Here is a 21,052-nt window from a genome sequence, read left to right on the forward strand (position 1 = left end):
GATACCAACTTGACACTTTGCAATATGTTATCAACTTGTTCATTTATTTTAAAATTGTCCCCACCCCTTATTCCCAGGGTGAACTGCACATAACAATTCAAGCAATAAAAATATTAACGTCAACAATAGGTATTAAAATCAGTGCTTTTTTTCAGGGAGTATTCAAGGGTACGCAGTACCAGCACCTCTTCTTGTTGTTTAAAAAGTATAGCACTTACTGTAACAACTTCATGCTGAGTACCGGCACCTATTTTTTCTAGAAAAAAAGCACTGATTAAAATAATTGTGTGTCTGTTCTAAACATGGGCAGAAGAAAAAACTATCGCATGATAAACTAATTAAACGCAAGCTGCAGTATTTAAAAACTTTTTTGGCTGGCTTTTTTGGTCCTTTTTCTATATAGATATGAAAAAAGAGCAATGCCTAGCACAGACATTAAGAATAGGGAAAAGAGCACATAAAGGCCTACTTCTGCATTAGACAAAGTCAAGTCCAGTCCCAAAAACTTCACCTTCATGGCTGAATTGTCGATAGGCCGAGTAGTGCTGCTTGTTGGCGCCATAGTAGTACCTAGAAATGTAAGTGAAATTCACATGAATGACACTATGAGCAGGGAGTTCTGATAACCCCTCATTTAAATCTTTTTTACTTGCTTCTCCAGCCTTCCAGAATACATCAGGCCATTCGGGCAACTTTTCTGTAAAAATCTAGACTAAATCATTTAAGGACATTACACTAAAGATTTTTTTTTACAACTTCTGTTACCATATACCACCTTACTTTCCAGAATCAGATGTCATTAAAACGATATGCAAGTTTTCTATAAAAGCAAAGTTAAAAGTTTTAAACATTTAGGTTATTTTTACTGTACCACTTCATGGATTTTCCTAACTCATCAATTAGTAATTTACTTACCTCCAGATTGTGACTCAAGGCACAAATGAGGCCCAGTGGCTGGATCTGGAAAGCCATTACACCGGATGATAGATGAATAATATTTTGAAGACTCCTTTGGAATTCTGGATAGATTTGGGTCTGTAAAGTTGGTGTAATACAACCCAAATCTTTCAGCAAAGCCCACTGCCCATTCAAAATTATCCATCAGGCTCCATACAGTGTAGCCTCGCAGATCAACACCATCAAGTACAATTCCTGTTAAGGTGGGGGGCGGGGGAGAAGAGTTTTAAAATGCAGCCCTATACATGCTTACACTATAATGATCAACAGGGAGTGAAAACCAAAGACCCCTTATTAACACTAGGTGCCTTACATAAGTATCCATTCCTAACAGAGATTGGCTGCATCTTAAAAATCCCAAATTCCTTTTGTATCCACAATCTGGATGATCAAAAAGTCGTCAATGGATTTTTTCCCTCACGTCTTCATATTTACTGGTGATGACAATAATGAAACCAGATAGTGGTAACCATTTTAGAGGACTTAATCCGGAGTAAGAGTATGATCTTGTGTCAATGGGAATTAAGCAACATATTCTGTTTTGATTCTGCAGACTAGTCTTTCACCCCTGAAGTCAATAGAAAGTGGAAGTCCTGGGGCAGCTCCAGAAGACATGTTAGCTCCCACACTAGAAACCAGTCTTGCTTTCTGCCCAGCCCTATGCAGATACAGCCACAGAAGGGCCTTACCACCAACTCTGTTGCAAGGAATGCAGGGCAGGGCAGAGGATCACAGATCAATTTTAATCCATGTGTCACAAACATTTGGAGGGTGATTTGGAACCATGCAGAGAGGAAACCACGTACCTTTTAAAGCTTCATTGATGTAACTCCTTAAGTAGTGTATTCTCCAAGTATCATTGAAACCCCCATCTATACGCTCTGAAATCCCATTCTCGGTCACATAAATAGGTGGGTCATTGTATTCTTCCTTGATCCACTTCAGGAGCCTCCTGAAGCCAAAAGGGGTCACCTTCAACCAAAAGGAACCAGAGCCCAGCCAGCTGCGGTCTGTTATAGAGGCAACACCCCTGCAAAAAAGAACATGATAATAATGTGGGAAAAGGTTTTTTGTATTGATCCGTTAAAGTCAGCTAGACATCAACCATGAAGACTGGTCAGCAGTAACCTCTTTTGTTGGGGGCTTAAGTGTGATGCAGTGTGCAATGCACTGGGTTTAGAGAGGAAAATGGATGCTCGGCCTTAAAACTTTCTAGTAGATCACCAACTTGATGCCCTCCAAATGTTTTGGTATACAATTTCCATCAGCTGCAGCCAGCCCAACCAAGATTATTAGGCACAGAGTGAAAGCACAGATTCCAGAAAAGTATGCATGCTTTGATGCAGCATGAAGTCATGCTCACATCTTACCTATCAGCATCGTAGGATGTAAAGAGAGAAGAATAGTTTAAGTTGGATGCCAATACTGTTGTATAGTGGTTCAAACCAAAGAAGTCAAAGGTGCCTTTAATCCTCTGCTTTTCACTTTCAGTAAATTCAGGGAGTCTGCAACACACACAAAATGGAAGAGAGGCTCACATAGATGCATTTAACAAAAGGGAAAGCTTCAATTATCATCATACTTACTTTTTTAAAGAATAGGGCACTGTCATTCAGAATGAAAGTACTGTTTTTAAAAGCAACTGCTGGTAGCTGGAAATTTTAACATGAACAGTAATGATGACCACATGTACTTCACCTTATTCAAAGCGCAGGTACTCTAAAAGACTAGTCCCCTGCTTTGTCTCAATCACTACCCTTTCCTGCTCCCTTGCTGTACTACAGTATTACAGGCTCTGAACATACCCTGGATGGAGGAGAAGGAACTTTCAATATAGGGTGGTTCTGTTTCAAGGGGAGTTTACCCACAACTGTGCTTTAGCTGCTGAATGCCTGCGGCATTAAGCGAAGAGGGCAGTGCACACCAGGAGGAAAGCAGCAGTAGAGGAAAACCACTTTGGGGAGGGTAGATTTGTTCTTGGACACAGCCAGGGTGGCCCTTCAAAATGTGTGGTTTATTTTTATTTCAACAGTTTAGAAAGAATCGCTTCTAAGTGACATGAGCCAACAGTATGGACTGCCCGTGGTTGTGGTCCAGCTGCTGCAGTTAGTCCTGCCAGACACTTACCTCGATTGGCCGGCACTTCTCTCTTGTATCCTCCTTTTCATCACCTCACTATAGTCACCGTTTCTGAAGATAGGGTGAGCAAACCAACCAGCAAAGAACTACAACAGGGAAATAAAAAGGGATGCTTATTAAGCAACGCTTTGGCAACAGGTCTCTTGGCTGAACCAATAATTACCAGTTCGTCAGACTGACCCAAAAGGCAAAGTCTCATCCCTGTCTCCAAGTGTCTGTTTTTAAAGGATAGTGCAACACCCCCAAGGTATCCAAACAATGGCAGCTGACTGGTCAGATGAAATATGGTGCCCAAGGATCAACACCTTGGGTCCTTTAGAAGGATTGACATCTTGTTTTGCTGAGTCTCTGAAGCAGAGTTAATACAAGAGCCTGCCAGAGGAGGCTAAAGGCCCCCCTAGTCCAGCACTCTGTCCCCATAGAAGCCGCAAAGGGAAACCTGTGAGCAGAACCTGAGTGCAATAGCACTCTTCCCAGCAACTGGTACACAGAGGTTTACTGCCTCTGACAGTGGAGGAGTTCTGTAAGACAAGTGTGTTAGGTCACACCTGGCCTTTGCAATACAGCGTTGCTCCAGGTGGAAAAAGGCCTGCAAGGCAGGACGTATGCATGCACAGCTTAGCTGCACGGAAGTGGAAGCAAGGTCAATCTGGGCACCATAGGCGGGAGCCCTATGTGGATGGGGGGGGGGGGGAGAGGGATACACACACACACACACACACCTCCAATCATGCCAAGACTGATCATTTATTCATTGACTGGGGGCCTGGCTGGTACACCTTCAGGAGCTAGTCCATACCTTCTTGATAGCTTCTTCATGTGTTTGGTACCTACAGCTACCAAATGTCTGAGCAGAGGTTTTGTGTCTGCTCTTTCTCTAATTGGAAGAGCACATACCCATTAGTGTAGTCCTGGCTACTGCAAAGCTGGCAAAGGTGCTATACCGCAGACACTGCCCTAAGGAAGTGAAAGCAGGGTGTGTGGCTAAAATGTACAGATGTGGGTCGCTATGGAGTCATCACATTACCTGGACATATCTCCTGGCAGCGTCGAGGTCCTCCTGCTTGGCAGGGTTCTTGGGTTCAGCCCACTCTACGCTGATGGAAAGAGAGATCAATCCTCCTTGCTTTGGGCGGTATGTTTCATTGTAAAGATGCCAGACCTCTGCGTGGGCCTTGATCAAGTTGTGGCCCACTATGTAAGGGGCTCGGCCTGGTCTGGCAGAGATGCCTAAGAAGACAACATGATTGGAAGTGCGTTATTCTGCAGCACTGGACTCAGCTGAAGCAGCAATTAATGGTGCATTTTGATAGCGTTTCTCAATAGTTCTAGGCAATTTGGCTTTCAACCAGGAGACACCTTCAAGAACGGCATCAGATTGTCTCCCACTTTCACTGGGCATCTATCACAAAGCTGTGTTCTCACAAATAACCACATAAGTTCAGATCACCAGTGTCCTTTGGTTCTGCAGAGCATTGCTCTTGCCAGTCAGAACCTACACCTTACCTGGAGCTGAGACTCCATAACCGTAACCAATGTTAGCAATGGCATAGGGCTCATTCAAGGTTATCCAGAATTTCACCTTCTCTCCAAATCTTTGGAAAAGGATCTCCGCGTAATCTTTAAATTTCTGGATTATAGTCTCATTTTCCCACCCTCCAACATCTTGAAGGGCCTGAGGTAGGTCCCAGTGGTACATAGTTACCTAGAGATGGAGACAAGACATTCACAAACATCTGCCATTTTGTCAAAATAACCAACCATCAAATTGTAGTAGGAAACAGGGGCAATTGGGGGGGGGGGGACATACAAAAGTAAAGCTAAATGTGAAGCTTGTCCATTATTTAACTATTAGGCACAGTCAGCCATTTTATGCAGATCTACCACATGTAACTTCAACAATTCCTGGATTGCAATGGTTAGAAAGCAAACTAGTTCCAGAAAACACGTGAGGATTAGCAATACCTTTTACAAGGCTATCAAGACTTTGAACGTAGCATCTTCAGTTCTCCCTTTCCCTGAACCCTCATTCAGTCAAGGAAAACGAGAATCAAGAAAGGAGTACAATATGGGATGTATTTCAGAAGTTCTTGCGGCATGACCTGGAAGGTGTAACACAGATGGGACCTGCCATGCCTAATGGTGTCTAGAAAAAGGCTACAATTTGGGAGCGGAAGACGAATGCCTGATGAAAGTTTATTCTACTTCCTTGTGGATACTTGGTAGAAATCCAATGCAGAAACTTAGATTTCTGGAGCAAAGACACTGCAGCTTCTGCTCTCTTAAAAACCAAGGCAGATTTCATAACTGTTAAGTCCTATATAAACACCCTGAGCCCACATTATCTTCTGCACAACTTTAAAATAGGTAGAGCTTATAAGCGACTTCTCTGATTAGAATATGGCAGCATGCATTTGTGTCAGCCTCTATGAAATGGCCTCTGACCATTTAACACAAGCTAATTGAAGATGTCTGAGAATTAAAGATATTGCCAGGTTCTACAGTGAACACTGATAAACATAATCTAATTAAAAACCAGACTGGTAACGTATGTTACACCTGTTCCCCTGCGTGCAGAGCTCCAATCATTTACCTGAGGCTGGATATTGGCCGCAAGGAGAGCATCCACAAGCCTTTCATAGTATTTCAGGCCAGCTTCATTTATGTACTTGGTGGTCCCATCGGGGAGAATGCGAGTCCAGGAGATGGAAAAGCGATAATGAGTCACCTGGAGGTCCTTCAGAATAGCCAAGTCTGCCTCCATCTTGTGGTAGCTGTCGCAAGCTACATCTCCATTTTCATCGTTGCTGATTTTCAAAGGCGTATGTGCAAACTGGTCCCAAATGCTGAGACCTTTCCCATCCGCTCTCCATGCCCCTTCGATCTTTAAGGAAACAAACATTTCTCACATTTGTATCCCAGCTCAAGGAAACATACATGCCCCAGCCTCGGTTTTTATCCTCACAACAACCTTGTGGAAGTAGGTTGGGCTGAGAGCGACTAGGCAAAGGTTGCCCAGTGAGTTTCACGGCTGAGTAGGAATCTGAACCAGGGTCTCGCCAACCTTAGCCCACTATTTTAATCCAGGCTTCCCCAACACGGTGCCCTCCAGATGTTTTGGACTACAACTTCCTCAGCCACAAGCTGACTGGCCAATGGTCAGGGATGCTAGGAGTTGTAGACCAAAATATCTGGAGGGCAACAGCTTGGGGGGGGGGAGGAGGCAGCTCTAACCACTACATCACCCTGGCTCTCACCCCAGTGATTCACCATCATCAAGGTCCCCAAACCTGACAGCATTCAGCTTGCTTAGTCGGCATATTATTCACAAAATGAAGGTTTAGGATAGCTTCCACCAAACAAGCAACCGTCTACCAATAGATTACCTAAACCTAGAGTTTCATTCATGTGGTCTGCAGCATGACGGCAAATCTGTGGTTGAAGACTCACACATCCATGCCATTAAATCCTTATTTGCATTTTTATTGCTTCTTGTTGCTCCTTTTATTTCTTATATATTTATATATTACGGAATTCAAATTTCAGTACAATAAAATATGACAGGTAAGGAACAAAAGAAGCAATTAAACAGCAATTAAGTATCATACAGCATCTAGCACAGTGCATTGCAATTTTCACCACAAGCAGAAAAATCATTAAGCTGCTCTGCAATTTTTTGAGTGGTCCGGTGGGTGGGGACCAACTGACCTAACCTGATATGCTGCTGATGCCACACTCCAATAAAAGTTCTCCGGAAATTCTCCATAAAGGAATTCTTCCTCTTTTGCCAGAGGGATTCCATTTTGACGTATGATTCCAGCGTAATATATCGCTGAACGTTTTGGAGTTCTTGGCCTGTTCGGATTTTCAAAATCAACCTGGTGAAGGCCGAATCTTGGCTCGTAACCATTTAACCATTCAAAACTATCCATGAAAGACCAAGCAACATAGCCACGAACGTTCACGCCGTCCAGCTTGTAGGCTGAAAGAGAAAGAAACACTTGCTTAATAGACCATCAATGTAACGATGAGCAAGAAAGTAGAATTGGGGAAAAATACACTAGTTACCCATTATATGTTCACATGCATATTAATAGTCAATCCTTGCCAATTCACAAGTCCCACCGACTTACTCCCTTTCCTTTCCACAAGCATTATTTATTTATTTAAATTACATACCACCTTTTTCTCCCAGTACAAGATGAGATGGGTGCTGACAAGCACAAAAAAAAGGGTAAGGAATTTACACAATATTTTGTTTCAGCTCTTACTTCAGAGTCATGCATTATTTTCAAGGATTGCAAATCCCCAAACCAGGCTTTACTAAAAACCTTATGAATTACATACCTTTAGGAAAGATCAAAAATTATATTTATTATAACTATAATTAAAAACCATTATCAAGAAAGGAAAGAAAAAAAGGAACTCTGCGCACTTTAATGATGTTTTGTACTTATTAAAATGCTATTGACTGTACCATTACACTCTGTGACACAAAGGCTGAGGATGACCAGACTAATTTAATGCATGTAGCAGAAACAACCCTCACGTGTAGCTGTTTGGATAATCCACGGTTTGAGGCCTGTAGACATTTTGTAGAGAAAAGAGGGAGGCCTGAGGGGTTCGGAACAGTTTCAGAGCAATCAGAATATAAATACAAGTAGCCTAATATGTTTAAAGCTATTTAATTGGGTTCAGTGTTAAAACATGGTGTGTAAAGTAAATTTCAGGAGGAGCACAACCTTGACTGAATCAGACTCTAGCATGAAGGCTATTACCCTTGTAACCACCCACCTTCTCTTGTGCTCTGGATCAATACCCTCGATCTAGCAATATACTTTAAAAAATCCAATCACATAACTGGTCATGGTGTGACCAGTGTGTTGTCTAATTTGGCACTCACAGAGTTCTTTTAATGATGCCTTGTGGAGTATAAGCATTTTGTGCTGACTCTGCACAGTTTGGGAACAACTGATCTAGAATCTAAAACTAAAACTAGTCTACACAGACCTCTAACTGATTATTTAGCTGATTACATTGAGCAAACTTCTATTTTTACCCAGTATCTTAAAACTAGACAACCTCAACCTGTTGCGTTATTACAATATCTTTACCTTTCAAAACTTCATCAATGTGTGTTTTGTAATAGAAGATCCTGCTGGTGTCGTCAACATCAGACTTGGCTTTTAGCCCAACCCCGTTCTCAGTAATGTAAATGGGAGGATTGCTATATTCCTCTTTGATCCAGTTTAGCAGCCTACGCAGTCCCCAGGGCACTGCCCGCATATTTTCCATTGCTGAGCTAGGCCAAGAAGGATCAATCTCCAATACTCGTTCTTGATCATACTCGTAAGAATATGGTTTCAGTCTGGTGGTGCTGTGCTTTATAATTCTGGCAGTGTAATAATTCAGGCAGAAGACATCAGCTGTGCCCCTGATATAGTCTTTCTCTTCTTGTGTGAAACCTGGAAGCCGGGAAGATGGTAGTTTCTGTAGCTCACTCCGGTTCCCTACTTTCCACTTCATTGCATCTGGGTAATCGCCGTTTTTAAAAATTGGGTGTGCAAACCACCCTCCCATGAACTGCAGGTAGCGATCAGCAGCTTCTACATCCCGAGGATCGTTTAGTGTCTTTGGCTCAACCCAATCCATGTTGAGACTCAGAGAGATCACACCTTTCTGACTCTCTCTGTATTTCTGGTCATATGTGTGGTAAACTCTTGCATGGGCCTTTAGTATTGCATGAGTAACACTGTAGGATGCATTGCCCGGGTTATCTTTTACATTTGGTGGGAATAATCCCGTATCGTAGCCTAGCACAGAGATGGCAATAGGTTCGTTGAAAGTAATCCAGAACTTGACCCTGTCCCCAAATGCCTGAAAACAAAAGTCTGCAAAACTATCAAACAGTTCAACCATCACAGGGTTTTCCCAGCCACCAATGTCTTGTAGAGCTTGGGGCAGATCCCAGTGGTAGAGAGTGACCATTGGTGTGATGTTCTGGGCCAGCAAACCATCAATCAGCCGGTTGTAATAACTGACACCATAGTTATTTATAGAATGGTTTCTTCCATTTGGAAAGATCCGAGGCCACGCCAGGGAGAAGCGATAGGTGTTTACCCTTAAGGCTCTCAGCAAATAAAGATCTTCATCTACTTTATTGTAGCTGTCGCAAGCTATATCTCCTGTATCATTGTTCTTAACATTCCCTGGGATGTGGGTAAAATTATCCCAGATGCTAGGTCCCTTCCCATCTGCATCCCAACCTCCTTCAGTTTGGTAGGCAGCAGTAGAAACACCCCACAGAAAATCTTCTGGGAAGGTGCCATAAAAATATGTGTCTCTTTCCAAATCAGACTGTTTTGAAAATTTCTCCCAAACCACCTTTGCCTTGGAAGGAACTTCAGAAGCTGATAAACTAGGCAGCCATGGAGGTATGGAAACATCCTTTCTGAGCGGCTGGAGAAATTTTCTTGAGACCGTGCTAGGAAATCCATTATTTTCAATAATGGTGGAGAAGAAATAGGCCGATTCTTTGGGTGTCCTTTGTCTGTTTGCATCTTCAAAATTCACTTGGTGTAGGCCAAACCTTTGACTGTAACCTGCTGGGCCTTCAAAGCCATCAATCAATGATCGGGCAATGTATGCTTGAACATCAACTTCATCTTGCTTTATAGCTGTCAATGAAGGAGATAGAATTTAGTTAAGATTTTTAATCATTTGTTTAAATACATAGCACAACCACAACTATCTTCTTCTCTCAGCATTGCAGCAACAGCATGGCCGGAAACACCGTTTACCTTCCCACTGGAGCAGTACCTATTTATCTACTTGCATTCTTGCATTCTGACGTGCTTTCCAACTACTAGGTGGGCAGGAGCAGGGACCCAGCAACAGGAGCTCACCCTGTAGCGGGGATTCGAACTGCCGACCTTCCGATCAGCAAACCCAAGGCTCAGTGGTTTAGACCACAGTGCCACCCGCATCCCAGCTCTACATTAGGATCATGTTTATATATTCCCTCCTCACTTACTGCACTGCATATTGTGTATTCTTTCCCAGCCACCACACCCACAATTTAATGGCAGGGAAAGGAGTGAGAGAGAGAAAAGAACCAGATATAAGACAATTCTTTTTGGAGGGGAAAGGGTTGAAGTGACAAAACTGGTTCCTAGGGGGAAGAGATGAACCACAGAGGCTACAACAATGTAAATATCACATAATTGGCCAAACAATTTGCTAACAGCTGCGCGATAGGTCATCTATCTATATCTTGGGGAAATTGTGCAACTGTTCAAGTGCGTTAAAAAACAACAACTGGTCAGATTTTCTGAGCTCTGAAAACAAAAAAAAGGAAGGTAATGGGAAACGTGGGAAGAGGATGTATTGATCACTATGTCATGCAGATGACATAAGTACATGTAAATTCCACAGTAAATGTCCAAGGTTGAAGCAGCCTGACTCTTGAAAAGCCTTGTGAGTGAAGCAATGTGAAAATTCTGTCTGTGGCATGTAATCTTTGATGGTTCACTCCTATGAGTAAATCACTACAGGATACAGGAATAACCAAAAAGGAATGAAGATGCAAGGTGTGAACTAGCGTTCTCATGTTCAGGCATTCAGGGGTTACAAACTAGGCATTTCTTGATGTTCATTATCATGGGGTGACAAAATATACTCTGGCTGGGATGAATGCATTAATTACACCGTTTTCCACCAGGCTCAACTCAAAAGAGCATCCAGACCTGTTTGGAGGTGCAAAGCATAACAGTTCTGCATCCTCTAAGCAGGCAGGACAAAATCTGATAGCTAAGCAAGTAAGTCTCAGGCAAGTAAGTCTTCAAGCCAACCTAGGTAAGCAACCTGTGTATTTCATACACTGCATTTAAGCTGCTTTTCTAACACTGTATGCCTATTACCCGGCAAAACTGTTCTTTTGAGGACATTTAATTAAAGTATTAAATTTGCTTCTGATTAGTTAGGTCAGTGTCTCAAACCATTTTTAAACGAAAATCATCACATTTAAAAAGTGATGTTTGCATGCCATTTTCACATGGTGAACATATCTACTCATTCCATTCCTTTCCCCACTGGGACGGGGCATGATATTTACCGTTATGCTGGAGATTGACAGGAATGTGATAAGATCTTGGAGGATATTGTGTTGAAAGGGAACAGGGGGCTAAGTCAATAAACTTGACTTCATCCTGACAGGTTGACTTTCAATTCCCTTTTGCATGCCTGTTCCCTGCCCCAATTCCTAACAGCCCCTTGTACCTTTCAAAGCCTCGTTGATATAAAGCCGGTAGTAATCCACTCTCACGGTGTCATTAACAAGATCGCCTCCGTCATCTGTGGGCGCCCCATTGTCTGCTATATAAATCGGAACCCTTGTTGTCCCAGTATATTCTTTGGACACAAACAGCAGCAGTCTCCTCAGCCCCCAAGGCACAGCGTAGACCCAAGGTGCTGCCGTCTGCGGCCAAGAAGGATCCACGTGTTGGGAAAAGTCTCCGATATCCTCATAGGTTGGAGTGCAGCTATGATTCACTGGAGCACTGATGAGCCTGGAAGTGTAGTGGGAAAGGCCAAAGAAGTCAGCCGTCCCCTTCACTTGCTGCTTCTCCTCATCGGTGAATGTGGGGAGCTTGGCGATGGGAGTTGAGCACTGCTGGTTCTTCTCCTGGATCTGGGATTTCAGGACTTCTGGGTAATCGCCGTTGACAAATATCGGGTGAGCAAACCAGCCCAACATGAAGTGCAAGTAGCGTTCTGCCGCTCTCACATCCTCAGCACTGCTTGGGGTCTTGGGTTCAGCCCAGTCTGAATTCAATACTATTCCCACCTTCCCATGCTGTTCAGGGCGGTACTGGGTATGATAAACGTGCCAGGCTCGAGAATGAGCTTTGAGAATAACATGAGCCACCTTTTTTATGGGAAGGAAGGGAAAAGTATTATTCCACCGAGTACAACTCACTGGTAGAACACATCATTTTCACGAAGGAAGTGCCAAGTTCAGCCCCCACATCTCATCCTTTACATGATCCATATACAGTGGTACCTCAGGTTACATACGCTTCAGGTTACAGACTCTGCTAACCCAGAAATAGTACCTTGGGTTAAGAACTTTGCTTCAGAATGAGAACAGAAAGCATGCTCCGGTGGCGCAGTGGCAGCAGGAGGCCCCATTAGCAAAAGTGGTGCTTCAGGTTAAGTACAGTTTCAGGTTAAGAACGGACCTCTGGAACGAATTAAGTACTTAACCCGAGGTACCACTGTAAATGCTAGGGAAGGCCTCTGCTTGAGACTTTGGAGAACTGGTTTCAACTGCAGCAGAGAAGGGTAGCCAATATGGATTCCCTCCAGATGTTGTTGAATTCCCATTAGGCCCAGTCAGCATGGCCAAAGGTCAAGAATGGGGAGGGGGGAGTTGTAGCCCAACAACATCTGAAGGTACAACACTGGACTACGCTTGGGCTCGCTGGACGAAGTAGAAAGACAGGTTTATACGTACACACCATGGATATTTACAGCCCAGTAGATTTCCTCATAGCATTCAAATTATACTTGAGGGGCCCAGGCTCCAACCCCCACACCTCAAGGCTTATAGAGATCAGATAATTATAGCAGCTTTTTCTCATACCTGAGCTCAAAATCAAGTTTGCACCACGTCATAAAGAACACTTACTAGAGTTTGCAATGCAGGAAACAGTTCCTTCAAAAGCAAGAGAACTACCTTCTCATTCATTTGCTTGCTGCTGAAACATTTCCAGTCCCCAACATCTGATAACATGACTGTATTATATGGCATTCTAGTATCAATAAAAGTATCTGTCCTAAACTGGTTTCAACTCCAGTCCGCTAAAGATTCCATTTCTTCCCCAAACTCCTTTCTTTTGAAGCCAAAGCGTTCCAACAACTAAATCTAAATTAGCCTATATTCCAAGTAACTGGTAACATAATATACGCTCATGTGGCAGAAACTATTCCCAGAGCAAGCTAATCCAGGTCTGCCTACAGGCTGGTACATGTGCTGCAAGTATTCAGAAACTGTCCATCAGCCAGTCTCATGGCAGGACAGTCACATGATGGATAGCTGTGCGGTATTTGTAAGGCAATAAAAAAATCCCTGGGATTCTTCCCTGAAGATGTCCTGACATCTACTCAATTATCTGTTTTGATGTATGGTTACTAAATCCTCACAAATCTGCCAGGAAATATGGAATGTGCCAGTAGTTCTCATTGTACCACCTGCTTATACATCCTGTTTTGGAAGTTCATTATAAGATACCCGATATTTGGAAATCTTTGCCAACCCCTTTTAAACCTTTAAAACCCCTTGAAGCACAATACCCTAATAAAACTCTCTTCTTCCTCCTTATACCTAAGTGGTACACAAATGTTTTGATACACTGCTCAACTGCGCTATGCCCTCAGGTGTGGAAGCAGAGAAAAATTACTTCTGCTGATCCAAGAGATTCCTAGTCTATTTGTAGATACGGGTTTAAATATGCTTATTTGGACAACCACTTCTGAATATATAGGATGCCAAATATACAGTGGCCCCTATAAGGAGCAAGATAATGGGTTGTTGTTTCTCACAGTGCATGAAAATCCTTCTGAGGGTCCCTTCCAACATTACACAGCCAGTGTCTCTCTAACCACACTGCGGCCACTTCCAATACTACTCTGTAGTGCCAGAAGTAACATGCAAGGAGTTTGTTCTATGCTGTGACACCCTTCCCTGCCAGTATTGTTCCAAGCCCTGGGAGGGACAACAATCTGACATAGGAAGAAGCCAAGTGGTGTAAGAGCCATGAGAGAACGGCTTCCGTGCCACCACAGTTCTAATGGCAGAGATCCTTCTCTGGAATGTATCATGTCAATACCATTAAGGAAGACAAGAAAGCCAGAGAGCCATTTCAGAATGAAAACGGCACAAATCCAGCCAATCTCGATTTTTTTCATTCATGTTATCTGATGGTTAAATCAAAACATCTGGGGGTTCAAAGCCATCCTCTGAACAAGAACAGTGACCAACTTGAAGGGTCAACTGCATCCTCACACACTTGCTGCAAGATTGCTGATACTATAGATTAGAACACGGTAGCTTGACCAGACTTAAAAGACTCATCTGCACATTGACTCCATTCATGCCCTCTGGTAGAATCAGACATGGGGCAAAGTCTGGTGAGAGAAGAACTAGATTAGGAGGCAATGGTCCACCTTTTCTATTTGTGGAGTCAACACAACCCGTAAAATTAGGCCCAAGCTGCTGCACTTGTTGTCAGTACCTGATAGGATGCCACAGCTGGATCAATAATTCCTGGAGGATGCTGCCCAGTGCCATATCCAGCGTAGCTAATGACCCAGGGTTCATGGAAGGTAATCCAGAATTTAACACGATCCCCAAAAGTGGCAAAGCAGAACTCTGCATATTCTGCAAAGGCAGTGACGATGCTCTCGTTTTGCCAGCCACCAACATCCTGCAGAGCTTGTGGCAGGTCCCAGTGGAACAAGGTCACCACGGGCTCAATATTTGAATCCAGCAAGCTGTCTATCAGTTTGTTGTAGTAATCTACGCCTTGAGGGTTCAAGCTGCTCTTACTCCCATTGGCAAAAACCCTAGGCCAGGATATAGAAAATTTATAAATATTTGGGCGAAGGCCTCTAAGGAGATAAACGTCATAATCCAGCTTGTGGTAGCTATCGCATGCAACATCAGCTGTTTGATTCATGTGGGCATGGCCCTGGTGCCCGTATTGATCCCAAATGCTCTCCCCTTTCCCAGCCTCTCTCCAGGCTCCTTCCACATTGAAGGAACCTGTCGATGTGCCCCAGAGAAAACCGCTAGGGAAAAGGTCAAGCAAAAAGGAGTCTCTCTCCAGCTCAGGTTGGCTGGCAAATCTTTCCCAAACTGCTTGATAGGATGAAAGTGGAGCAATAGTAGGTATCAGGGTTTCCTTTGCCTTTGGTTGGCCGGCCAGATTTCCTGTGTATGTGCTAAAAAAAGAAAGAGAGAATATGTCAACAAGTTAGGCACCAGGCATAAACATTCCTCTTCTCCCAGGCCTCTGGCTAATTAAACAATCTATGGTCGTTCAAAATAGGGGAGGGGGTCATTGTTTTATTTGTTACTATGTTGTGTATTTTGTATTTTAAACTACCCTGTGATCTTCAGAGGAAGGGCAGAACAGAAATGCAGTAAGTTAAATAAATAAATCAAACTTTTATTGTCATTAATTTTTTATTCAGGATGGATAAGCATTCAAATCAGGCTGAAAATAGAGATTTCAAATATCGTGGGTATCAAACTTACAGAAATTTATCCAGTTTTTTTGTGTTGTTTTTTTTTAATGTGGCAAGCCTAAATCTGTATAACAATGATCATCTACATATAGATTAGCGGTGGGGAATCATAGGCTTTGGGACTAATTGTGAATTGCTGGACCTCTCTATGTGGCCCTCAGGATTCTCCCCAGGCCACTGAGGAGGGTGCAGAGAGCATTGGCCCTGCTCTCTGCACCCTCCTCAATGGCTTTCACATGGCTAGACTGTGTCCTTGAACTGTGATAATGTCTCTTGCCTTCTTGGATAGAGAAATAGGTGGGACCTCTGGCTTTCTGTAGCTGGAATGCAGCAATGTAAGAGTCACATTGATTCCTCCACTCAATTTTAGCTCTGTCCCCGCCCACTACCACCATTGCCATGTGGCTCCCAGAAGGTTGCTCATGACAGAATGTGGCCCTTATCCCTGAATAAAAGAAACTCTTAACTATTCAGCTAAACATGCAGCAAGCCAAGATTCATGAAGCCTGCTAGTCTATGTTCCATATTTATATTACACAGTTGAAACGTTATTTGCTATATCCTGATTAAATATACATATACCCAGTGCTTTTTGTAGTTAAAAAAGAGAGAGAGAGAGAGCGCGCGCTGGCAGGACTCATACCTTGATAAAAATGACATTGGTGCCAGCACAAAATGGCTGCCAATGTCAGCAACAACAAGAACAAAAAAAGGTAACAGTATTGCATACCATAGAGTACCATCATTGGAATATATCTCTATATTAGATACTTGTATACACATGCACACACATATGCATGCAGAAACACACACATACACACACAAACATATGCCTGTGTAAGGACTGTAGTCTTAATTGTGCAAGTAGCACAGCTTCATAACCAAACTAATTTAACATTAAAAATTAACATTTTGTACCAAATTGCTTGAACGGACGAGCTGTTCATGACGCAATTCACATCATACCCTATTGCCCATGCTTGAACTTCAGAAATGGCTGAAAATAGAGGGGGGGGGGGAGAAAGAGGAGAGAAGTGTATCAGCACAATGGAAAAGGGCAGACATTAGGCCAGTAACATCCAGTCCTATGCTATAGTTCTTTTTCAGTGAAGCCCCACTTCCTGTAAATAGTACCAAGGTCTCTCTCATACAGTAATAGTGGGGAGAGACTTGGCTCCACCAGGAGCTGTGCATTCAGTATTGTGGGCCCAATTCTGTGGAACTTTCTCACAACTGAGATCAGAGAGTCCCCCCCCCCCAGCAAAATTGGTGAAGGCAAATTTTTCATTTCAGCAGGCGTTTAAAGTAGCTTTTCTGATTTTACTGTTAACTTTAACCAATTCTATCCTCAGTAAATCTTTTGTAACTTCACTGTATACCACTTGGAGACCATGCTATTAGGTGATATATAAAGGGTTGAAATAAATACATACATATACGGACGACAGCATAGCCTGTATTGTATTTCACTTCCACCCACACATCCAAAATACCACACAGGCAAGCCACAAGACCACAGTTCCTTCCTACAGAAGACACTTACCACTAAAAATGGAAGCCACTGTTGCAAATCGGTTTTCTTGCAAGGAGGAACACTCGTGGAACTTGAGACTAAAGAGCAAAATACCCATATTGTTCGTCCCCATATGCTATAAACGAAAAAGCAAAGCAAAATGCATGAGTTGTATCAAGGAGGACTGTCAAAACTGTGTGACATCACCTCCCGTGTCCATCTATAACAGATAGCATCCATATAGAACACTTGGTACAATTGCTAAGAATTACCTGTAGCTCATCCAGGAACTTTTGGAAAGCTGCTTCCCTTTCACAGTTGTACTGAAGGTTGAGAGAGAGAAAGTCCAGAGAGTCCTGGAATCAAAACAGAGCATTGTCACAGAGAGATATAGCATTTATAATAACTGAAGTTACACTTTAGGCAGCATCAGCCATCTATTATTATTACTTTATACTTGGAACCAGAGTTCCTCTATTGACATTCTTCCTTATTTTCTAGGTGGGATTCAATTGGGCAAGAGTTTGGCTAGCACAATGGGGCTCCTCCCTCCTCTCCCCAAGTCCCTAAAATCTGCTCAGGGGAGGGTGTTGCAGGACACCCAGAAAAGCACACAAGAGTAGGGGGGATAGCCAAAATGCTCTCCCTAACGGAATGATTGACATAGTGCGCAGTAAATTTTCAGGGGGTGAGGGATAAGAGAAATTCTGAATCATCTTGCATGTCATGCTTCTGGTTTTTCCCCTCACATGTAAAATGCCATTTTGAAAAATAATGAAAAGGTGGTAAATGATCTTTAAGAGTGATAGAGAAAATTTTAACTATATATGAAAATGAAAAATGGGTCTGTGGGTTGACATTTTCAGGGAATACCTCTGGTTGTTATGAGGTAAAAAGGTAAATAAAGGATCGCTGGACAGTTAAGTCATGTCAAAGGCGACTATGGGGTGCAGCACTCATCTCACTTTTCAGGCTGAGGAAGCCAGCGTTTGTCCATAGACAGCTTTCAGGGTCATGTGGCCAGCATGACTAAACTGCTCCTGGCGCAATGGAACACCGTGGCGGAGACCAGAGCGCACGGAAATGCCATTTACCTTCCCACCGCAGTGGTACCTATTTATCTACTTGCACTGGTATGCTTTCAAACTGCTGGGTTGGCAAAAAAACTGGGATAGAGCAATGGGAGTTCACCCTGTTGGGCAGATTCGGGCCACTGACCTTCTGATTAGCAAACCCAAGAGGCTTAGTAGTTTAGGCCACAGCACCACCCACATCCCCTAATTATGAGAAAGTGACAACTATGTATCTATCTAGTAAGAGGCAACTCTACTTTGGCAAATAACTTGTAACCTGCCCAGGGAGCTTATGGGGAAGAATAGTTAAGATATCTTATAAAACAAGCAAATAAACAAGCCACTGATACACCCACCCTTCATTCGTCTAACCCTCTTTTATAACCATCTAAGTGGCAATGGGTTTCACAAAAGAATTACACATTGAAATAATTTCTTTCCTCTGGCTTTACTGGATATGCTGTTGTAAGAGTCCTAAGAAAATAAAAGGCGTTACCAGAATTGAAGTCAACAAAGATCTTGCTGACACCAGCCCAGCATCACTAACATCTAGTGAAATGGACACTTTCCCATCTGTAAATGAGAGACAAAGTATGTTGTCAATTTTATTTTCAAAATTTCAATGCAAGGAGAGGGAATACTTTCACTAGAAGCAATCTCCAGGAACTCCTTTATAGTTTTCTCATTATATACTGTATTGACCTGAATTTAAGCCTCACTTTCCCCCCAAATTCTTACTGTGAAAAGTTAAAGCACGGCTTAAATTCGCGACCTTACAAAAATGGGCTCTTATGATATCGCTGCTGAAACAGACATACGGTAAAGCTGTATGGGCATGAGTGCCTGCGGAATTTTAAGGGTTTGGGTATTGTCTTTTTTTCTCCCCCCCCCCCTGAATTTTAAAGGTGCGGCTTATATTTGGGCCAATACGGTAGTGACATCAACATTCATGTGCTTTACAAACTGATCTCTGCCCCAATTCTAAGTTTGGTGGAGTATACTGCATGTAATATATTCAATATATTCAAGCAATGTGTGTTCATCTGAATGAACTTCTGTTCAGTATCAGGAGGAGGAGGAGGACAACAAGTTCTTTGCACTTAAGCCTTGATGGAAAAAGTGTGGGCTGAGGAGAGATTTGAATGAAGAGATCATTCTGATTTTAGCCGTGTTCTCTCCGCGTCATTCTTAAATATTATAAGGCTTCTTGGCCCATTTGTTCAGCAGACAAGAAATAATTTTGGCAGGAGTCTTAGAAAGATGGCGCAGGACAATGGCTGGGCCCATCTAAGAGGCCTGGTGGGCAAGACAAAAGAAGTCAAAGGATTTTTTTTTTTCTTAAATGAAAGACGTCCCTCCCAGCAAGATAGCGATCAGAACTTCCAAGGCCTGTGCAGTATCAGTACGTGCAAAGAAGTCACGTCTTCCCTACGCACTTCATTCACATGCACACCCCATACGCATAGTGCATGTTACATTATCCAGAGGCACATCCCATGTTCCCTCCTCCCCACCAATTTCTTTACCTTCTGCTGAGTATTTTTCATGGTAGATTTCATAAGCTTTCTCATGTGCTGAGGCTAGCACCTGCAAAGGGAGGGCCAGCGGATCTCCACGAGGCAAGCGCTCCATGTCCTCAGGCAGGCTGCCAAAAGTGAGCCAGGTGTCCACCAAGTCGCCAAAAGATGCAAAGGAAAATTCTGCATATTCCACAAAAAGGTCGGTGAAAGTCACAGATTTGCTCAAAGCAAGCCGGGTCTCCAAAGACTTCGGCAAACGTTTCTGATGTAGAATTAAAACCGGTTCAATGTCAGCTGCTTTGAGAGTTCTCAGAAGTTGTCTGTAGCATTCAACGTTCGTCCGGTTGGGGATTCGGGCATTTGCCTCTGGAAGGATGCGAGTCCAAGGCAAGAAGACTTTAAAATGGGTCACACCACTTGAATGGAGCTCAGCGAAGTACGGCGGCAGAGAAGGTAAGGAAGACCCATCGCAAAGGTAGTTTGACTGTCCCGTTGCAGAACTGAGAGGTTCTCTTAGAAGTCCACTTTGGAAGTTTAAATTACTTACTAAGTCATCGCTAAGAGGGCCGGCGACTAAAATAAATTTCTGAGTAAGATCCCAGCCTACTCCAAAGCAAGGCAAAGGAAACAGAAAAACCAAACACACCTTGTACACCAGTGCCATATCTGCTAATACATTGGTGGAAGAACTTGTGCCACTCTTATGCTACATCAGAGATAACATAATTAACATTTAACTTGCGCAATCACGAAGATGCAAAGTTCCCTAACCTCAATGTACACAAAGATAAGACAATCAAAGGTTTAAGTCCCACTGAAGGTGCTATTATTAATGAATCATATGCAGAGTATTGAAGAAATGCAGTTGCTGTGCTTAACAATACAGGCCTGAATGCAGATATCAGAAAAGTCCATTTAGATAACCAGAAGATACTAAAATGCAGGGCTCCCAAATCTAAGCTGCTAACACAAGTGCAGAGAATTGGAAGGAAAATAGTTAACGTTCCCCTAGATAAAAGAAAAACTTGTTTTCTACCCAAAGTTTACTCCGAGATCAGAATAAGAAAATAATAGTAAAAATAAAAAAACAGGATTCAGAAAGACTTAACCACAGAATAGACGGCATGTCAACTATGATTATTGTGTGGGCTTGTCTTCCATTTTACATTAAGAACAGGAACTGGCACTGGTGGGGCGGGGATGACAACAACAACGACAAATGACCCTTCCTCCTGTGCCTTTTTCTCACCCCAAGTTACTGCCACCCAGATACTTTGGGAGCAAATAGCCGGGGGTGAGGATTGTGGTCAGGAAAACAGCATGTGTGGGAAGTCAGACCTGCCCTTGCATGCCATGGCCTGCATTCCCATCCCTGTATCGCTACTCTTTCTTTTAATAAAACCAAGTGCAGGCCTGGGATAGAGCCTCACGGGCCAAATGTATCATCTACTCATGGTCTTAATGTATTTCTATGTGAGGGTGAAATCATCATACTCATACCAAGTCCAAAACATTTAAGCCTATAATTCAAGCATTGAACA

The 21,052-nt window shown here is 42.9% G+C and overlaps 1 protein-coding gene across 1 annotated transcript; it reads right to left on the reverse strand.

The window, feature by feature from the left end:
* Positions 1-27: 27 nt before the first annotated feature.
* On the reverse strand, positions 28-21,018 carry LCT (lactase). Its single transcript, XM_081921557.1, has 17 exons — positions 19,518-21,018; positions 18,488-18,564; positions 17,191-17,274; positions 16,949-17,054; positions 16,324-16,402; positions 14,391-15,099; positions 11,374-12,022; positions 8,211-9,773; positions 6,810-7,078; positions 5,690-5,980; positions 4,603-4,801; positions 4,124-4,326; positions 3,085-3,182; positions 2,328-2,462; positions 1,764-1,987; positions 916-1,152; positions 28-570 (listed from the first exon to the last, which is right to left on the reverse strand). Exons 1-17 carry the CDS (start codon positions 20,173-20,175, stop codon positions 359-361), a joined length of 5,793 nt encoding a protein of 1,930 aa, XP_081777683.1. The 5' UTR covers positions 20,176-21,018; the 3' UTR covers positions 28-358.
* Positions 21,019-21,052: the final 34 nt, after the last annotated feature.

This window comes from Podarcis melisellensis (genome assembly GCF_964234715.1).
Source record: "Podarcis melisellensis genome assembly, chromosome: 1".
Classification (NCBI taxonomy): domain Eukaryota; kingdom Metazoa; phylum Chordata; class Lepidosauria; order Squamata; family Lacertidae; genus Podarcis; species Podarcis melisellensis.